Below are 15,611 nucleotides of genomic sequence, written 5' to 3' on the forward strand. Positions count from 1 at the left end.
GCATGCAATGATCGGGGTCGGGACCCTTCAGTCTGGTGTAGTGGGAGAGGCCGACAGAAGCAAAGCCTTACTCAGGGTTCAATCTTTGTAGCTCACGTCCGTCAGGAAACCACGCAGCGTCTGCATTATGTGTTCCGAGTAAAATTATTGTTCACCATTTTTTAAGCTATTGTGGTTTTAATTTTAAACTTATGTATTTTAAAAGTGAAAATAAAAGTTGCGTTTTTCTAGAGTTTGAATGTTTTTATTACTGCTTTCTGAGGGCGAGGTTGTGAGCAGCTGTGAGATGATGTTGCTGTGTGGGGGTGAAACAAACACAGGCCAGACTAGGAAACCAAGCTTTTATTCTGTTAGAATATTCATGCGAGCATTTCCCCACAAAATACACTGATTGTCAGCTTGTGAATCAGCAGTTGTGTCAGGGCGGTGATTGTTGGAATGGAAAGCAATTCCTGGCATCATGTGCTGTTTATAATCTCTGCTGCCAGTCTCTCCAATCTTCTGGACACTGCAAGACAGACAGAAAATGCAAATAGTAGACACAAGGAACTGAAAAAGACAGTGTAAAAAATCATAAGGGAATAAATCGGGCAAACGCAGTGCCTTGCCCAGAGTAGGGAAATGGAGCACAAGAGAACGAAGGTTAAGATGATTTTTTTTTTTTTACTTACACACAAACACCAAGACTGTGGAGTAGCTCAGTGAGAAAGGCAGCATCTCAGGAAAACATGGATAGGTGACATTTCAGGTCAGGACCCTTCAGACAGATTGTGGCCGGAGTGAGGGGCAGAACAAACCCTGGTAAGTGATAAGTGGATACGGGTGACAGCAGGGGGGTTGAGAGGTAGATGGTTGCATAAAGACCAGAGATAAAGAGAATAAGTGTGATAAGGAGAGAAGTGAATTGTGAATCCAGATGAAGCAAGGGGCCAGGACAGGCAAAATAGGTGCAAGTCCACGTGGGGCGCAGGGGAAGAGGGGAAAAGGCACGGCAGGGCTTAGTAAGTTACCTAAAATTAGAGAATTCAATGATCATGCCTTTAGGCTGTAAGCTATCCAAGCGGCATATGAGGTGCTGTTTTTCCAGTTTGCCTGTAGCCTAACTCTGGCAATGGAGGCGGCCCAGGACAGAAAGCTCAGTGTGGGAATGGCAAGTTAAAATGGTTGGCAACCGGGAGATCCAGCAGGCCTTGGCGGTCCGAGCGCAAGTCTGCGTGAAACGGTCGCCGAGTCTATGCTTCGGCTCGCGGATCATCAGGAGGCCGTGTCAGGAACACCAGATGCAAAAGATGACTAAGAGGAAAAACTTCTGTCTCACCTGGAAAGACTGTTAGGTCCTTGGATGAATGCAAGGAACGTAGTGTAGGGACCAAAAATCTCGTTGTACTTGTACAATGACAATAAAGGATATTGTATTGACAGGTGTTACAACTGCAGCGAATTATGAGAGGCATAGATAGGGCAGATAGAACCTTAGATAGACACAAAATGCTGCAGTAACTCAAGTCAGGCTGCATCCCTGGAAAACAAGAAAAGGTGACGTTTCAGGTCAGAACCTTCCCCCCTCCCAAAGAAATGTCAAAGACCAGAGGCTGAAGGGCCGGTTGCTGTACTGCTCAATGTTCTAATGGACGTGTGAGGGGGCTTTGCTTACCTTTGGTCATGGTGCGTGGTTAGAAGAGCCCGTTTACCTCTTCAGTCTCGGGGTCCAAATCTATATCATAAAAGCAGGGTCTGGTTGGCAGTCCTGGCATCGTGCTCATCTGTATAAACACGGACACACAGACAGGGTTAGTATCTGATCCGACAAGACTGAAAAGGACACAATGACAGGCCAGCCTTGTTCTTGTACTACACATCCCCATTCAACTTGTTACTTTGCTTCATTCTCCGATCATCATTTCGCTGGTGCCTTCACATCGGTCGCAGTGGCACAGGGCAAAAGTTGCTGCCTTACAGCGCAGGCAACGGGGCTGTCTGTATGGAGTTTGCACGTTCGTCCTGTGACCATGAAAGATTTCCCAGGGTGTTGGTTTATTGGCCCTAGTGTATAGGATAGAACTAGTGTATGGGGTGATCATTGGATGGCCACGCTGATTCTGTAGAAGCATAGAGTGATACAGTGTGGAAACAGGCCCTTCGGCCCAACTTGCCCACACTGGCCAACATGTCCCAGATACACGAGTCCCACCTGCCCGCGTTTAGTCCATATCCCTCCAAACCTGTCATATCCACGATAGACACAAAAAGCTGGAGTAACTCAGCGGACCAGGCAGCATCTCTGGAGAGAAGGAATGGGTGATGTTTCGGGCCGAAACCCTTCTTAGACTGTCCTATCCATGTACCATTCCATACACCCACCACCCTTTGTGAAAAAGTTACTCAGAGATTCCTATTAAATCTTTCCCTCTTCACCGTAAACCTATATCCTCTGCTCCTCGATTCCCCTACTTGCAGGCAAGAGTTTCTGCATCTACCTGATCTATTCCTCTCATGATTTTATACACCACAATAAGATCACCCCTCATCCTCCTGCACTCCAAGGAATAGAGTCCCAGTCTACTCAACCTCCTCCTGTAGCTCAGACCCTCTAGCTCTGGCAACATCCTTGTAAATCCTCTCTGTACCCCTTCCAGCTTGACAACATCTTTCCTATAACATGGTGCCCAGAACTGAACACAATACTCTAAATGCAGCCTCACCAACGTCTTATACAACTGCAACATGACCTCCCAACTTCTATACTCAATACTGATGGAGGCCAATGTGCCTAATAGCTTTTTGACCACCCTATCTACCTGCGACTCCACCTTCAAGGAACCATGCACCTGCACTCCTAGATCATTCTGCTTCACAACACTCCCCAGAGGCCTACCATTTACTGTGAAGGTCCTGCCCATGATAAACGTCCCAAAATACAACAACTCACATTTTGTACATTAATTGGTAAATTCGTACATTAATTGATAATCAGCCCAAAAAGGTGGTAATTGGCCTTTCAGCTTTAGAGTCATAGAGTCCTACAGCACAGAAAGAGGCCCTTCGGCTCATCATGTCCGTGCCGCCCATTACCAAACAGTCTAATTTTAATCCCATTTTCCCGCATTTGGACCGTAGCCCTGAATGTTGTAGCATTTCAAGTGCCCATCCAAATGCCTCTTAAACGTTGTGAGTGTTCCCGCCTCCACCACCACCCCAGGCAGTGAGTTCCAGACTCCAACCACCCTCTGGGTGAAAAAGTTATTTCTCACATCCCCCCCGAAACCTCCCTCCCCTTACCCTGTATCTATGTCCCCTCGTTGTTGAACCTTCCACCAGTGGAAGAAGTTCCCCGCCATCTACCTTATCTATGCCCCTCATGATCTTGTACACCTCGATCATATCCCCTCTCAGCCTTCTCTGCTCATAGCCGAGGCCCTTCATTCCTGGCAGCATCCTGGTGAATCTCCTCTGCACCCTCTCCAAAGCTATCACATCCTTTCTATAATGTGGTGACCAGAACTGTACACAATACTCCAGCTGTGGCCTCACCAGTGTTCTGTACAATTCCATCATTATCCCCCTACTTTTATATTCGATGCCCCGGCTAATGAACCCATATGCCTTTTTGACCACCCTGTCCACCTGTCCTGCTGCCTTCAAGGACTTGTGTACCTGTACTCCAAGGTCCGTCTGTACCCCTGTCTTCCCTAGGGTCCTTCCATTCATGGTGTACTCCCTCTCCAAGTTATTTCTGCCAAAGTGCATCACCTCGCACTTTTCAGGATTAAATTCCATCTGCCACTGCTCCGCCCATCTGACCATCTGATCTATATCTTCCTGCAGCTTGCAGATCCCTTCCTCGCTATTCACCACCCCCCCTAACTTTGTGTCATCTGCAAACTTGCTGATCATGCCCTGTACGTTGACATCCAGATCATTAATGTAGATTACAAACAGTAAGGGACCCAACACCGATCCCTGTGGCACCCCACTGGACACCGGCCTCCAGTCACAGAAGCAACCTTCTACCATCACCCTCTGCCTTCTGTCACTAAGCCAGTTTTTTATCCATTTTGCCAAGATGCACTGGATCCCATGGGCTCTTACCTTCTTGACTAGTCTCCTGTGTGGGACCTTGTCAAAAGCCTTACTGAAATCCATGTATACCACATCCACTGCACTACCCCCATCTACCTCCTTGGTCACCCCTTCAAAAAATTCAATCAAGTTAGTCAGACACGACCTTCCCTTAACAAAGCCATGTTGACTATCCTTAATTAACCCTCGATCCTCCAAGTGAAGACTGATTCTGTCCCTCAGAATCTTTTCTAGCAGCTTCCCCTCCACCGATGTCAGACTCACCGGCCTGTAGTTCCCAGGTTTATCCCTACTGCCCTTTTAAAATAATGGCACCACATTAGCTATCCTCCAGTCCTCCGGTACATCCCCTGTTGCAAGAGAGGCTCTGAAAATTTGTGCCAGAGCCCCCGCAATCTCCTCCCTTGCCTCTCTCAGCATCCTGGGATACATCTCGTCAGGGCCCGGAGACTTATCCACTTTTAAGCCTGCCAGAGCCTCCAGCACCGCCTCCCTGTCAATAGCAATATGCTCAAGAACATCACAACCCTCCTGCTCCATTTCTAAGTCCGCATCGCCCTCCTCCCTCGTATTTTAACCCACGTGGGGTTTCTCCGGGTGCTCCGGATTTCTCCCACATCCCAAAGATGTGTGGATTTGTAGGTTAATTGGGTTTGATAAAAATTGTAAATTGCCCCTAGCGTGTAGGATAGTGCTCGTGTACGGTGATCGCTGGTCGGCGCGGACTCCGTGGGCCGAAGTATCTCTAAAGTCGGTTTACTGAAGTGGGTCTGATGGGATGGAGAAAAATGAAGGGCAAATCAATGCGAAACAGAAAACAGACCAGCAACAACATATCCAGGTGGCTATACAACACCTTGTGATTCAGACTAGTTCCTCACCGTGCCCACCAGCGGGTACAAGAACCCTGCGCCAACGCTGGCTCGGATGTCCCGGATTGGCAGAACAAACCCAGTTGGTGCCCCCTTCCTCTCCGGCTCATGAGTTAACGACAGGTGAGTCTTGGCCATGCAGATGGGAAGTCCTGCAAATCCCTGCTCAAATACAAGAGAGACTCAGATGAGGGAGAAATCCTCTCACGTTACATGGATCTGATGCGCTACAATTCTGAGAACTACATTCTGCACTCTGTATATTCCCCTTTGCTCTACCTATCGTACTTAGTCATACATCATGGAAACAGGTCCTTCGGCCCAACCTGCCCACAAGTCCCATGTACACTTGTCCCACCTGCCTGTGTTTAGCTCATATATTCCTCTAAAACTGTCTTATCCATGTACTGTCTAAATGTTTCTTAAACGTTGCAGTAATACCTACCTCAACTACCTTCTCTGGCAGCTCCTTCCATACCCCCACCACCCTTTGTGTGAAAAAGCTACCCCTCAGGTTTCTATTAAATCTCTCCCTCTGAATTGAATGGTGGTGCTGGCTCGAAGGGCCGAATGGCCTACTCCTGCATCTATTGTCTATTGAAAGTTTGACGATTGTATTTATGTATAGTTTAGGTTTTGTATAGTCACACAAGGGCGGCACGGTGGTGCAACTGGTATAGCTGCTGCCTCACAGCACCAGAGACCCGGGTTCAATCCTGACCTTGGTGCTGTCTGTGTTGAGTTTACACGTTCTCTTTTCCACTGGATGCTCCGATTTCCTCCCACATCCCTGAGATGCGGAGGTTTGGAGGCTGATTAGCCTCTAATTATTAAGCTCCCTAGTGTGTAGGGAGTGTATAAGAAAGTGGGGACAACACAGAACTAGTCTGATGGGTGATGGATGGTCAGTGTGGACTCTGTGTTTCCATGCCAGCCCCTTACCTGCTTGGTGTAAACCTGCACTTTATGCTGTGCCTCTGGGCTGAGTTCCACATCCGCAGCACCATAGATCCTCTGGGCGATCGTACGGATTTTGTCCACAATAGGGAGCTTCAAAGAAACAAACCACACTGAAATAGTTTGGAACGTAACAGACTGACAAAACAAATACAGTAACCCTCTACTGTGATATATTGACAGGTAAATTCCATTTGCTTTTCCTCATAACGTCAGTCCTCTGGCACTTTATAATTGGATAAAGTTCACTGCGACTTTCTTCCCAACATTAACAAGGTGCATAAGTCTGAAGGGTCCCGACTAGAAATGTCATCTATCCACATTCTCCAGAGAGGCTGCCTGACCTGCTGAGTTACTCCAGCACTTTGTGCCTTTTTTGTAAACTAACATCTGCAGTTTATTGCAGCCACATATCTGCAGTGGCAGCGCTATAGTCAAACCCCGGCAGCAGGCCAGGCCTGCCCGCTACAGGGCCAGAAACCCACCTGAAGATGGAAGCTGCCGAGCCCAGCCCCTGCTCGCTCCAGAGGACAGGAGGAGGGAGGGGCTGGGCCTCACCATCCGTACCCTCAAGGTCGGCTGTAGGAGGCACCCGTGAGGCACGAAGGCTGAAGGCAGTTGGGCGAGGGAGGGTCGACGGGTCGCGGGACGATCCGAACGGAGACAACGGCCACAACGGGCCTTTAAGGCTGTTGCTAGGACTGGGAAATGGTGGCAAAACCTGGCGACTCTTGCAGATGGACTCAGTGGGTTGGTACTATACATTCTGAGATTATACTTGTGTATGGGAATAATTTTACTGAACTGTACGCAAAGGCATTTCAATGTACCTTGGTATATGTGCTAATATAGAACCATCGAGGTGTTCAAACAAAGTACATGTATGAAGTGTTCAGAGAATGTGGACATTAATGCCATAAAACATCATCTGCTCCGTCATTCAATCATGGCTGATCTATTTTTCCCTAAACCCCATTCTCCTGCCTTCTTCCCATAACTTTTGACACTTACTAGGTTCTTATCACCTTAAAAATACCCAAAATACCCTCCACATCCATTTGTGGCAATGAACTTCACAAATTCCTCCTCATCTCCTTTCTAAAGTTACGTCCTTTTATTCGGAGGCTGTGACCTCTGGTCCTAGACTCTCCCACTAGTGGAAACATCCTCTCCACATCCACTCTATCCAGGCCTTTCACTGTTGGGTAAGTTTCAATGAGGTCCCTTCTCATCTAACCTCCAGCGAGTACAGGCCCAGTGCTGTCAAACGCTTATCATATGTTAACCCCCTCATCTCTGTGATCATTTTCGTCAATCTCCTCTGGACCCCCTCCAACGCTAGCACATCCTTCCTCAGATATGGGGCCCAAGACTGATCTCAATAATCCTCTCCACATCCACTCTATCCAGGCAGTTTTTAATGAGTTAATTCTTACCTCTAAATCGTAAAGGAATTTGAAGTCACTCTGTATTTCTGAAGCTCTGTGTACTGCTTTAGCCAGCTCCACAGCTCCCATGCCTCCTTCAGCCCAGTGAGTGCACTTCACAGCATCAAACGCACCCAGCTCCTTGGCCGTACTGCACACCAACTCCAGCTCAGCCTCAGTATCTGACCTGCAGGAGGACACAAGGGACATGGGCTGACAGGGGCACTACCCAACACAAGACCACAAGAAACTGCAGCTGCTGGAATCATCAACAAAATACAAAGTACTGGAGGAACTCAGCAGGTCAGGCATAATCTGCAGGGGATGGACAGATGATATTTCTGGTGCACTATTACATGTGTGCTCTTTATGTGTACGTCTGTATATATGTACATAAATGTACATATATATGTACATTTGCATGAGTATGTATACATATATGTAAATGTATATATTGTAAACAATATAATAAACAAAATATATAAAAACGAGAATATATATATTTTTTCTCGTTTATTATATTGTTTACAGAACACGTTTACATATTCTGCTGTACTACTGCAGGTAATCTCGTTGTTCATCTGGGACTCATGACAATAAAACACTCTTGACCCTTCAGAGTCTGACTATTTAAAATCTTACTTGAAGGCATTGACTGCCACCACCACTGTCACCCCAAATGTGTTTGCATTCTCGATTTGTTTCCGGAGATTACTGCAGCCCTTCGCCAGCAAGTCCAGGTTCTGCACCAAGGAGGAGAACGAGTTAGGTTATCCACATTTACTCAGTTATTCCCATAGAGAAGCGCCATTCAGTCCATAGAACTTTACAGCACAGGAACAGGCCCTTCAGCCCACAATGTCTGTGCTGAACATGTCACAACCAATCATATCTAGCTGCACATGATCCTTATCCCTTCATATCCATGCACCTATCCAAAGTCTCTTAAACACCACTATCGTATCTGCCTCCACCACACACACCACTCACAATATAAAAATACCTCCCCCACACATCTCATATCATATCATATCATATCATATATATACAGCCGGAAACAGGCCTTTTCGGCCCTCCAAGTCCGTGCCGCCCAGCGATCCCCGTACATTAACACTATCCTACACCCACTAGGGACAATTTTTACATTTACCCAGCCAATCAACCTACATACCTGTACGTCTCCTTTAAACTTTGCCCCTCTCACTGCATGGCTGTGGCCTCTAATATTTAATTTTCCATCCTGGAAGGGTTCTGACTGTCTACCTTATTGATATATAACTAGAGGTTCTGCAAGGTAACTTTGATTTAAGTCATGCCAGATTTACTTAATTAGTCCCGTAGATGAGGCCAACTCCCATCTACCCCACCCCCCTACGCTATTAGCTGGAGCTTTTCCATTCATGAGCCCATTAAGATCGTAAGACAGAGGCAGAATTAGGCATTCGGCCCATTGAGTCTGCTCTGCCATTTGATCATGGCTGATCTGCCTTTCAACCCCATTCTCCTGCCTTCTCCCCATAACCTCTGGCATGCTTACTAATCAAGAGTCATCTCCCCTTTGATTCCCTCTGTGAAGGGATCACTCACTAGTTAACACAGCATCTCACCGTTGGAATGTCCAGCCACATCTCTCATCAAAACAATGATGCAGAGTAGATCCATCAACATTCTTTAGATACCCGAGATATGTTCTACTTGTGGTCTTACTATTTTCATGCTGGCTTGGGTTTCATTGATACAGGTCCACCACAATTTTTCGGCACCCTCGGTTCCAGAGCCTTGCCGGATTAACCCTGTTTTGCCGGACCAGAGGTCACGGGCTCAGAGAAGAGTCCGATGGTACCGGAACAGTCCGCCGAGGGGTAGAGATACCGGCCCACAAAGTCGGCTATGGGAACGGATTTGCCGGCTCCAGCCGGGCTGGAGTTCCAGAACCCCAGCTGCAGACGGCAAATTCAACCCGCGGTCGGCCACAGAAATCCTGGCGAGGTTGAGATCGGCCGCCTCACCCGGCTAAGGCGCCACATTCATTTTCGGGGGCACTTCCAGGGGAATTTCAAGTGCGCTCTAGTAATTTTGTCTGGAATAACGGAGGTGCCAGAAAATCGACGGTGGATCTGCATTTAATTAGAAACATAGGAAATAGGTGCAGGAGGAGGCCATTTGGCCCTTCGAGCCAGCACCACCATTCATTGTGATCATGGCTGATCATCCAATCAGTAACCCGTGCCTGCTTTCTCCCCATATCCCTTGATTCCAGTAGCCCCTAGAGCTCTATCTAATTCTCTTTTAAATTCATCCAGTGAATTGGCCTCCATTGCCTTCTGTGGCAGAGAATTCCACAAATTCACAACTCTCTGGGTGAAAAAGTTTCTTCTCACCTCAGTTTGAGCAAATTTCTGCTGACGTGATTCATTCAAATGTCCAAGATCCTTCCCCTTGACACTATCCCCTATACAGACTTTAGCCCAAAAACCAATCCATTCACCTTTGCGATACAAACCCATCAGACAGAGAGAACAACAAACGTGCCAAATTTACCTCCTCAGTGTACTCCTTCTGCAATGGTACACCTGCAGTCACCTTCAAAACAAAATTACAGGTATTAAAACAGAACAGTGAAAGTAAGACTAACCAGCTGATAGTGTGCTTACAGCACAGATGCTGGCCATTCAGCCCTTTCAGATGGTGCTAGCAGTCATGCCCCAGTCACACCGCCTCCTTAATTTGTCACATCATTGGACAGGCTGGATGAGGGGAGAATGTTTCCCCAGGGTGTGGCTAGTGGTCAGTGATGCAGAATGTAGGCCGAGAGGTATAGGATTGATCCCTGGTGCGATTTCTTTACTCAGAGGGCGGTGAACCTGTGGAATTCTCCCCTGCAAAGGAGTGAGGAGGGAATTGAATTGATCGAATCGAAAGATTCAGCACGGAAACAGGTTCTTCGGTCTACCAAGTCTACCCCGAGCAGCGATCGCCCGCTCACAGCGGTTCTATGCTATCCCACTTTCTCAAACACTCCTTACACACACGTGGGTGACGTTTCGGGTCGGAACCCTTCCCAATTGAGTGGTGACTGTACTCACCGCAGGGCCGCCGCCGTGCATCTTCAGAGCCCGCACCGTGGCGACCAACACCACCACGTGAGGCCGCAGACCCGAGTACCGGCACTTAATGTCAAAGAACTTCTCCATCCCAATATCGGCTCCGAACCCTGCCTCTGTCACTGCGTTTAAACAAGTCAGAGCGTTAACAACATCTCGCCGGGCACAAAGTCAAACTGGAACAGGTAGGGAGCAATATTTAGTCATGCACCACAGAGACACATACCTGTCAGCCCAAAACACACACCTCCAGATTCAGGGACAGTTTCTTCCCAGCTGTTATTAGGCAATTGAACCGTCCTCTCACCAACTAAAGAGCGATCCTGAGCTACCAGCTACCTCATTGGAGACCATTGGACTATCTTTAATCGGACTTTACGTTACACAAAATATTATTCCCATTATCATGTACACATGCTCCTTGACTTATGATACTTCTACTTTATGATGGTGCAAAAGCGATACATTCAGTTGAAACCGTACTTCGAATTCTGATCTTTTCCCAGGCGAGCGATATGCGTTTTCGACTTACGATATTTTCAATTTACTTGTAAGTCGATGAGCACCTGTACCTGTACACTGTGGACGGCTCGCTTGTAAGTCGATGAGCACCTGTACCTGTACACTGTGGACGGCTCGCTTGTAAGTCGATGAGCACCTGTACCTGTACACAGTGGACGGCTCGCTTGTAAGTCGATGAGCACCTGTACCTGTACACTGTGGACGGCTCGCTTGTAAGTCGATGAGCACCTGTACCTGTACACTGTGGACGGCTCGCTTGTAAGTCGATGAGCACCTGTACCTGTACACTGTGGACGGCTCGCTTGTAAGTCGATGAGCACCTGTACCTGTACACTGTGGACGGCTCGCTTGTAATTATGTGTAGTCCTTCTGCTGTCTGGATAGCATGCAACAAGAGCTTTTCCCTGTACCTCTGTTCATGCAACAAGAGCTTTTCCCTGTACCTCTGTTCATGCAACAAGAGCTTTTCCCTGTACCTCTGTTCATGCAACAAGAGCTTTTCCCTGTACCTCTGTTCATGCAACAAGAGCTTTTCCCTGTACCTCTGTTCATGCAACAAGAGCTTTTCCCTGTACCTCTGTTCATGCAACAATAAACAAAACTAAACACTTGCGTTTCTCCAGCACCTTTCACATTCTCAGGCTGTCAAAGCAATGAGATTCCATCACTCACCCACAAACCCATTAGCCCCAACCAACTTGAGAGCTATTTTGTCAGCCAGGACCGAGGAGTTTCCGTGGGCAATATTGGCGAAAGGTCCAGCGTGGACAAAGACTGGAGTCCCCTGTAAACAACACAAGAATCCGTCATCTCCCACACTATCCAAAATCTATTATACACACACACACACAGCCAGGGGTGTGGGAGAACCTCAGCACCCGACTAACGATGCTTTGACTTATGATATTTCGACTTTACAACGGTGCAAACGCTGGGCAACAGCAGCGACCCACAGCTCGGTTCCGGCCACGTGATCAGGTGTATTAAATGCATTTCCACGTACGATATTTTCATTTTGCGATGGGTTTATTGGAACGTAAACCCATTGTAAGTTGAGGAGCACCTGTACACAGTGCAACAGGCTGTGGGCGCATCGAGGGAGCTCTGCTCTGCACTGACATTCCGTATTTTGAACCAAAGCCTGTTAGACTGACACAAAATGAATTCATGGATACCGTTTCCAAAGGGGTTCGACAGAGTAATTATTCATCATTTAGATTTTTAGATTTAGATTTAGAGATACAGCACTGTCTAGCAAATTGGCACAGACAGAATAAGGGGTAGCCCATTTAGGACTGAGATGAGGAAAAACATTTTCACTCAGAGAGTTGTGAATCTGTGGAATTCTCTGCCATAGAAGGCAGTGGAGGCCAATTCACTGGATGTTTTCCAAGAGAGAGTTAGATTTTGCTCTTAGGGCTAAGGGAATCAAGGGATATGGGGGAAAAGCAGGAACCGGGTATTGATTTTGGATGATCATATTGAATGGCGGTGCTGGCTCGAAGGGCTGAATGGCCTACTCCTGCACCTATGTTTTATGTTTCTATATTTATTGCTCATTTTCCACCCAGGTTCAAGAGCAGCTTCTTCCCTACAAACATTAGGCTATTAAACACTACAACTTCCAGATAGACTCTGAACTATATAGACTTTAACAAACAATTGGTCCAAAAAACACAAAGTGCTGGAGTAATTCAGCGGGTCAGACAGCATCTCTGGAAGCCATGGATAGGAGACGGTTCAGGTTGGGACTCTTCATCAGATTCATTCTGAAGCAATCTGAAGGAAGTCAACCTGAATCGTCACTTATACATGTCGGTCATACAGCATGGAAACAGGACCTTCAGCACAACATGCCTATGCTGACCAACATGCCCATCTACACTAGTCCCACCTGACTGCTTTTGGCCCACATCCCTCTAAAACTGTCTTATCCATGCACATGTCTAAATGTTTCTTAAACGTTGCGATAATACCGCCTCAACTACCTCCTCTGTCAGCTCATTCCATACACCCGCCATCCTTTGTGTAAAACGTTACACCTTAGGTTCCTATTAAATCTTTCCCCACGCTCACCTTAAACCTGTGTCTTCTGATTCTCGATTCCCCTACTCTGGACAAAAGACTGCATTTACCCGATCTCCAGGGATGCTGTCTGACTGAGTTACTCCTGCACTGTGTTTTTTGTAAACCAGCATCTGCAGCTCCCAGCGACTCTAAATGATTAGTCCGTGTTGATTAAAGGTAACATTTGCCTTTCTCCCTCCAACCTTTCCAAAGTTTCCATCTACTAAGAGCAGGCCTCAAAGCGCAGGAGATCACAGCATTCCAAGAACTGTAATAAACAATTTGTCCTCCTTGGGCTGCAAAGATGAAACAGATTTAACAAGACATAAGCGTGTTAATGTTTGTGAGGGAAGTATGACCAACCTCCAGTGTCTGCATGAGATTGGGTTTAATGGCATCCTTCATCAGCACAGCCAGCGCTCCAGTGACACCCTGTAGGGAGATAGGACATCACCACCTTTAGCTTGTCATTAGCATGGAGTGAACGCAGGTAACCTTTCTTGAAATTAAACTTTCCGCCATATTTATGCACAGCTCCTCCATCGATTTTCTAGCAACTGGTGACCAAGCACCACCTTTAATCCAGACAAAATTACGAGACCACACTTGGAACCCCCCCTCCGGAAATCCCCCCAAAATGTGGAGCCAAGGCCGGGTGAGGCGGCCACTCTCAAAATCATCAGGACTTCCGCACCGATCGGCAGCTCGAATTTGCCCCCTGCGGCTGGGGCTCTGGAACTTCAGCCCTGCCAGAACCGTTCCCATTGCTGACTTCCAAGGCCGACTCTGCGGGCCGGTATCTCGGCTCCCCTGCGGAACGTTCTGGTACCATTGGGACTCCTCTCGGCCGTTGGTTCGGCAAAACAGAGAATCCAGAAAGCAGAGGCTCTGGAACCTAGGGTGCCACTGGGGGTGGGGAAATCGGTAGTGAACCAGTATTATGTTTCAGAGAGAGCTGTGAGCAACTAATAACACCAGATTTACTGAAAATGTAAATGCAACCAAGTATTTAACTGAGAGTTAAGATAAGTGTTCTGTGAGATGCATCTCTAACATTGGATCAATGTCTCTTCAAGAATACTAGTTACTACTAGACCAAGTGGATCCATTGGGCCCAAATCTCTCCTGCATTGGTGCAGCACCCTCTCCTCCCCATTCCCCCCTCCCCCACACCCCCTCCACTCCCCCCTCCTCTCTCCCTTCCCCACCACTCCATCCCCCTCAACCCCCCCTTTCCTCCCTCCTCCCCCCCCTCCCTCCCCAGGAGATAGATTTAAACTTTAAAATGTGATTAACTTTAAAAATATAACACCGATTTCAATGAAACCTTCCATTAGCACCCAAGGGACAACAGTGAGTAAGGTGGGCCTAAAACTGTCACTCTATCATGTACCGTTTTGGCTGTAGTTCAGGAACAAACAAACAAATGATAGTTTTAGTATATAGATGTAAAAGAACAGTGACAATGAATTGATAAAGAGCAGTGACAATGAAGTGATAAAACTGTATAAAAGACCATATGGATTTTTGTTCGGGGTACAATCTGGTGACTTCTTTTGTATTTGATGCTCATAAATAAAGTCTAGCCTTAGTTGCCTCACCCAATCCTTGTAGTGTTTTAAAGTTTTCTTTGATGTGGTCCTTTTGAAGCATTTCATTGTGCACCCAAGCCTTTGAGCAGTTTTGGGTTGATCGAGTTCCAGTCTTACCAAATCATCTGTGGTGATCGGTTCTCCCTGTTTACTGGAAGCCACCACCATTTTGCCCAGCCGGTCCCTCATGTCCTTCAGCCCATCGGTCAGTGCTAGCACCGCCATGATCTCGCTGGCCACCGTGATGTCGAACTGCGTCTGAGAAGTGAAGGTACATGTCAAACCTGTTCCAAGTTCTTGTTCCCCAATCCTCCTGGCATATGACAAGCTACCGAATTCAAACGGCCCCCGGTTCCTCAACCACATGAAAAGCCCCCTCAACACCGTCCCATCAAACCAACCCGGGACAGAGGCAGCACAGGTTAGAGAAGATGTCATCCTCCCTCGTAGGAACACAAGGAACAAATGGAGGTTGAAAACAAGGAGCTGCAGATGCTGGATTACATAAAAGGACACAAAGTGCTGGAGTAACTCAGTGGGTCAGGCAGCATCTCTGGAGGATGGGTGACGTTTTGGGGCGAGACCCTTCTTCAAACTGGGGAGTGGAGGAAAGAGAAATAAAGCTGGGAGAGAGAATTACCCAGGACAAAGCATGACAGGTATTGGGGGGGGGGGGGTGGTGACATCCGGCAACATGGATGACTACAAGGGAGAGTCCTACCGACTGCGAAGGGCAGTGAAGGGTGCAAAAAGGAGATACCGGGACAAGATGGAGTCACAGATGGAGCAGCAGGACACCAGGCGCCTTTGGCAGGGGCTACGGACTATAACTAGCTACCGGTCCAGCACCCCCTCAACCGGAAGTGCCGGCTCCTCCTTAGCTGATGACCTGAACTCTTTTTATGCACGGTTTGAGACGGGTAACACCACCAGCTCGCCGTCTAAAAACAGCACCGAAGGGGCGCTGGCTAGCGAGGCTGGAGGGGGATC

At 47.5% G+C, this 15,611-nt stretch overlaps 1 protein-coding gene across 3 annotated transcripts in view; it reads right to left on the minus strand.

Annotated features, from left to right (window-relative positions):
- Window positions 1–324: 324 nt before the first annotated feature.
- The window catches only part of mthfd1b (methylenetetrahydrofolate dehydrogenase (NADP+ dependent) 1b), a 52,907-nt gene continuing 37,620 nt past the window's right edge, over window positions 325–15,611 (minus strand). For all 3 annotated transcript variants that reach the window (XM_078406978.1, XM_078406977.1, XM_078406979.1), the window contains exons 18-28: window positions 14,739–14,879; window positions 13,393–13,461; window positions 11,635–11,746; window positions 10,423–10,562; window positions 9,878–9,919; window positions 7,979–8,079; window positions 7,346–7,523; window positions 5,895–6,002; window positions 4,962–5,114; window positions 1,655–1,763; window positions 325–508 (exon numbers count right to left, since the gene is read on the minus strand). In XM_078406978.1, coding sequence (XP_078263104.1) covers window positions 1,674–1,763; window positions 4,962–5,114; window positions 5,895–6,002; window positions 7,346–7,523; window positions 7,979–8,079; window positions 9,878–9,919; window positions 10,423–10,562; window positions 11,635–11,746; window positions 13,393–13,461; window positions 14,739–14,879 — 1,134 coding nt within the window. In that variant the 3' untranslated portion in view covers window positions 325–508; window positions 1,655–1,673. The remainder of the gene's footprint in view (window positions 509–1,654; window positions 1,764–4,961; window positions 5,115–5,894; window positions 6,003–7,345; window positions 7,524–7,978; window positions 8,080–9,877; window positions 9,920–10,422; window positions 10,563–11,634; window positions 11,747–13,392; window positions 13,462–14,738; window positions 14,880–15,611) is intronic.

The sequence above is a fragment of the Rhinoraja longicauda genome, chromosome 10 (assembly GCF_053455715.1).
Source record: "Rhinoraja longicauda isolate Sanriku21f chromosome 10, sRhiLon1.1, whole genome shotgun sequence".
Lineage (NCBI taxonomy): Eukaryota > Metazoa > Chordata > Chondrichthyes > Rajiformes > Arhynchobatidae > Rhinoraja > Rhinoraja longicauda.